This window comes from Lolium rigidum, chromosome 1 (assembly GCF_022539505.1).
Source record: "Lolium rigidum isolate FL_2022 chromosome 1, APGP_CSIRO_Lrig_0.1, whole genome shotgun sequence".
NCBI classification, from domain to species: Eukaryota; Viridiplantae; Streptophyta; class Magnoliopsida; order Poales; family Poaceae; genus Lolium; species Lolium rigidum.
Window position 1 is genome coordinate 355459844 of NC_061508.1, and position 4252 is coordinate 355464095.

The following is a 4252-nucleotide window of genomic DNA, read 5'->3' on the forward strand; positions in this document are numbered from 1 at the left end:
ACCGTGATCTTATATAGATATATCGTATGAAAAAAATATTTTATGAGGTATCTACATGTATTGATTTTTGTATTTTACATGTTAATGATTCTTTTCTAAAAACTTCATCAAACTTTTCGTAGTTTGACTTTCCAAAAAAGATATACTCGGTTGCCGGAGTAGATCTTATTTATTGAGATGTAGTGGTTTCGGACACGTGGCATGCCAAGTCACCGTTGCCGGAGGGGTGGGGACAAGAGGCGCCACGTAGGACAGCCCTCCAGCAGGGATCGCGCGCGCATCCATCCCTTTCCAGGTGTCACCAGTGAGCGCCCTCCAAGGCACGCACCTTCTGCGCTCCCATGTGAATATGCGATAACCCTATCCTCTCGCTCACTCCTTCTGGCCCGGCCTGGCCTGGCCAGCCCTTGTCTTCTCCACGTCTCTCTCTAGACTCTAGAGCAAGCAACAACAAGACACTACACAAAGACACACGACTTTGTCCCAGCATGACATGATATGCAACCTGCTTAGTAAGTAGCATAACAGATCTGTCTGTACATGTGTGTGTATGTATGTGCAAGCAAGCAAGAATAAGGAAAGACAACTTTTTTTTTTGTAGCTGCTTGATGGTGATTTGGTGCAGGTGCAGGCATATGCTGTGATCCTGGAGAGTGGTGTTGATAAGAGGTGAGTGGCCTAAGCTGTCCTCTCTCTCTCTCTAACCGAAAGCCCTTTTTGCCCAACCGGAATTGTCACTGAAATACGTGTGCGTGTGTGCAGGCGAGCGAGCGAGTGGTCGGTAGTGCGGCCACCACTCTCGCAGCGCGCGTGCATTTCCAACTTTCTTCACGCCACAGTGGTGAATCCATTCGCCACGCAGTACGTGCCGGAATTCCATCTCTCGGCAGGTCTGAGGTAGAGTCGTAGAGAGCTCGGTTCTTCCGCTGTGCTCTGATTCTGCGGCCACGAGCTCCGTGATGGCCACCGCTGTCACGCTGCTCCGGGCAACGTCCCCCGGCCACGCCGGTGACGCCGGCAGCAGCAGCTTCCAGTGCCCCCGCCTGCCGCGCAAGAAGAAACTGCCCAACAAGATCCTCTGCTCGCTCAAGTACGGCTGCCTCGGTGGTGTCGACCCGGGGGACGCGGCCCGGACGGCCGCCTCGCCGGTCTACTCCAGCCTCACCGTCAGCCCCGCCGGCGACGCGGCCGTCGCCGTCGTCTCCTCCGAGCAGAAGGTGTACGACGTCGTGCTCAAGCAGGCCGCATTGCTGAGGCGGCAGCTGCGCCCGCAGCAGCAGCCGTCCACGCCGGCCAGGGAGATGGTGGAGGCCATGCCGCGGGGCGGGCTCAACGAGGCCTACGCGCGCTGCGGCGAGATCTGCGAGGAGTACGCCAAGACCTTCTACCTCGGTAACTCTGCTCCTCCTTCATGCTCTGTTTTCACCCAGCTTCAGTTACGTGAAGCTCATGTCCTCATGCTGATCATCGAGTTTGTTTGCTCATGCGTGTCTGATCGTGGCAGGGACGTTGCTGATGACGGAGGAGCGGCGGCGCGCCATCTGGGCAATCTACGGTACCTCCAAATTCACCATGCCATGTCACCTACATAGTGTGTCACAGTGTCAGTTAGTTTCAGTATGGTTTATACAACAAAACAGACCTATAGTTCATTTTATTTTTCTCTGCGCATCATCAGGCATGCCCACATTTTATTGCATCACTTGCAGGCCCTTCATTAAAATTCTGCTACTATTTAAAATCTTTTTACACATCAGAGGCCCAAACAGAATTCGGATGCGATGCAAGAAACTTTGCTCAACTTGCATGTCATCATCATATACTAATAGTTAGTGAAGAATAAAGTTCCCCTATTTGTTATATGTGGAAGCATCAAACTGGGCTTTCCTCAATAGCTTCAAACTATGTGGGAAAAGTTGCAAGAACATATTCCCCAAATTACTAAAGGAACATGAACCCGAGGGACTGTCGATATCAAATGACACACACTTGGCAGTGCTTCAAGAATCTGAGGTGTATCATCATTTGTGCAGTGTGGTGTAGGAGGACTGACGAGCTCGTGGACGGGCCGAACGCCTCGCACATCACGCCGCAAGCGCTGGACCGGTGGGAGAGGAGGCTGGAGGATCTCTTCGCGGGGCGCCCTTACGACATGCTGGATGCCGCGCTCTCCGACACCATCACCAAGTTCCCTATAGATATCCAGGTACGTACTACTAGCTGGTGTATCTGCCATTCTTCAGCACTGCATGTTTCAGTATCTATCTAGTGAGTCCAGACTATTCCCTGTCATTGCTGGATTTCCTAGACCTCACAATTTTAGTGCGGGATGACTAGGTCTACTAAGTTGGCGAGCAAGTCATTGGTTGAAATTGTTCGATTTCTCAGCCTTTAGTCTCTGATGCTATTATTTCTAGGAACTTTTCGCGCATTGTAGTGGGCTAATCCGGTTGACTAGACAAGGGGGATCATTTGGTCAAAGATGCTTCATAAAATGAGGAGAATTATTAGAAGAACTTTTGAGAATAAACAGTTGCTTGCACCTCTCAAAACCTAACTAAAAAAACAGGAGATGGAGGCAAAGAGTCTATCCAGTTTATGAAGAACAGAAATCAACTGGGTTTTTGCCTCTTTTCGGAAGAAAATAAATAAGATCTGATAAATGATCTAGAAGATGTAAAAGAATCAGGACCACTAGAAATTATATTGCTGATATTCTAAGACGACTGACTTTTATGTGATACGCCTATGCCAGCCTTTCAAGGACATGATCGACGGGATGCGGACGGACCTCAAGAAGGCGAGATACAAAAACTTTGACGAGCTCTACATGTACTGCTACTACGTCGCGGGAACTGTCGGGCTAATGAGTGTTCCTGTGATGGGCATTGATCCCGAGTCCAAGGCGACAGCCGAGAGCGTGTACGGTGCTGCTTTGGCTCTCGGACTCGCGAACCAGCTGACCAACATACTCCGGGATGTCGGAGAAGAGTATGCCACCATCAGTGCAATAATTTTGTTTCTGCAGCTTCATCAGGATATATGAGCTTTTAAAATAGCATGGTCCTGAATACCTACATGTTTGGAACATTTTACCAGTGCAAGCAGAGGAAGGATATATCTACCGCAGGACGAACTCGCAGAGGCAGGACTCTCCGATGAGGACATCTTTAGGGGAGTAGTCACTGACAAATGGAGAAAATTCATGAAGAGGCAGATCAAGAGGGCCAGGATGTTCTTCGAGGAGGCGGAGAGAGGGGTGACAGAGCTCAGAAAGGAAAGCCGGTGGCCCGTAAGCTCCATGACTCAAAAGCAAAAGAGAAGCACATAATTCTCACTGTCAACTATCGACTTTCGTATAACAATATGGTTTTCTATTGCAGGTCTGGGCGTCTCTACTGTTGTACCGGCAAATTCTGGACGAGATCGAAGCGAACGACTACAACAACTTCACAAAGAGGGCCTATGTCGGGAAGGCGAAGAAAGTGCTGGCGCTTCCTGTCGCGTACGGGAGGTCGCTGCTCTTACCGTACTCACTGAGAAGTAGCCAGTCCTAAAAGAAACACTCCAGAAGACGATGATCAGGTTAGGCTAGATAGAAACAGGGAGATGTTGGAGCATCTGCCTTGGAGCCCTTCCTCCAGTGAAGACGATGCGGAGGATCAGTCAACTCGTCCGTGTGCTTGCAGAAGGGGGGAAAACACTGCAGCCAACCTTGAAAGAGATCGATTGAATGATCTTCTCTGAAGATGGAGACTGGATGTTAGCATGTATATTATTATTAGAACATATATTCCTCTGAAGAGAGAACAGCATGTATACTGGTTATCAGTCCCAGATTCGGCGTAAAACAAGAGTGGCCTTGTGTAAATGTATATATTCAAAAAATATGGTTTGTCCATAGATCAGCGAAAATATGCAGTTTGTCTAACAGAACAGCACAAGCATGGGGCTCAGGGGAGACCATTGTTGCAATTAGCATGAAGAATATGTTCAAGTCCATTGTTGCAGAAAGCATAAAGAACATTTTTTTTTTGCAGAGGCCGGGGCTATGCTCCATTTCAAAAAAAATATATTCATTTTTCGTAAATTTTGCCATATCGTATAATGTAGGATGAAGGTGGCAGCTAACCTGGGCGGTCATAGAAAATGCTGGTTTGCTCGGCATATGCTGAAATGAGAAGCATTGAGGGAGAAAATTTACCAAAAGATCAAAAGTAGAAACGAATGCAATTGTATGGATTGCCAGGAC

At 48.5% G+C, this 4252-nt stretch overlaps 1 protein-coding gene across 1 annotated transcript; it reads left to right on the forward strand.

Moving 5' to 3' along the window:
- The first annotated feature begins 386 nt into the window (after window positions 1–386).
- On the forward strand, window positions 387–3931 carry LOC124702432 (phytoene synthase 2, chloroplastic-like). The gene is made up of 8 exons (XM_047234578.1): window positions 387–512; window positions 602–669; window positions 763–1392; window positions 1505–1555; window positions 2034–2206; window positions 2756–2991; window positions 3100–3292; window positions 3384–3931. Exons 3-8 carry the CDS (start codon window positions 960–962, stop codon window positions 3555–3557), a joined length of 1260 nt encoding a protein of 419 aa, XP_047090534.1. The 5' UTR covers window positions 387–512; window positions 602–669; window positions 763–959; the 3' UTR covers window positions 3558–3931.
- Window positions 3932–4252: the final 321 nt, after the last annotated feature.

Excerpts from the sequence above, each read along its gene's own strand:
- LOC124702432 (XM_047234578.1), top strand. The coding sequence starts at position 960 with ATGGCCACCGCTGTCACGCTGCTCCGGGCAACGTCCCCCGGCCACGCC. Across the intron at positions 2,207-2,755 it reads AGTTCCCTATAGATATCCAG|CCTTTCAAGGACATGATCGA; the intron begins GTACGTACTACT and ends CGCCTATGCCAG. Across the intron at positions 3,293-3,383 it reads GAAAGGAAAGCCGGTGGCCC|GTCTGGGCGTCTCTACTGTT; the intron begins GTAAGCTCCATG and ends TTTCTATTGCAG.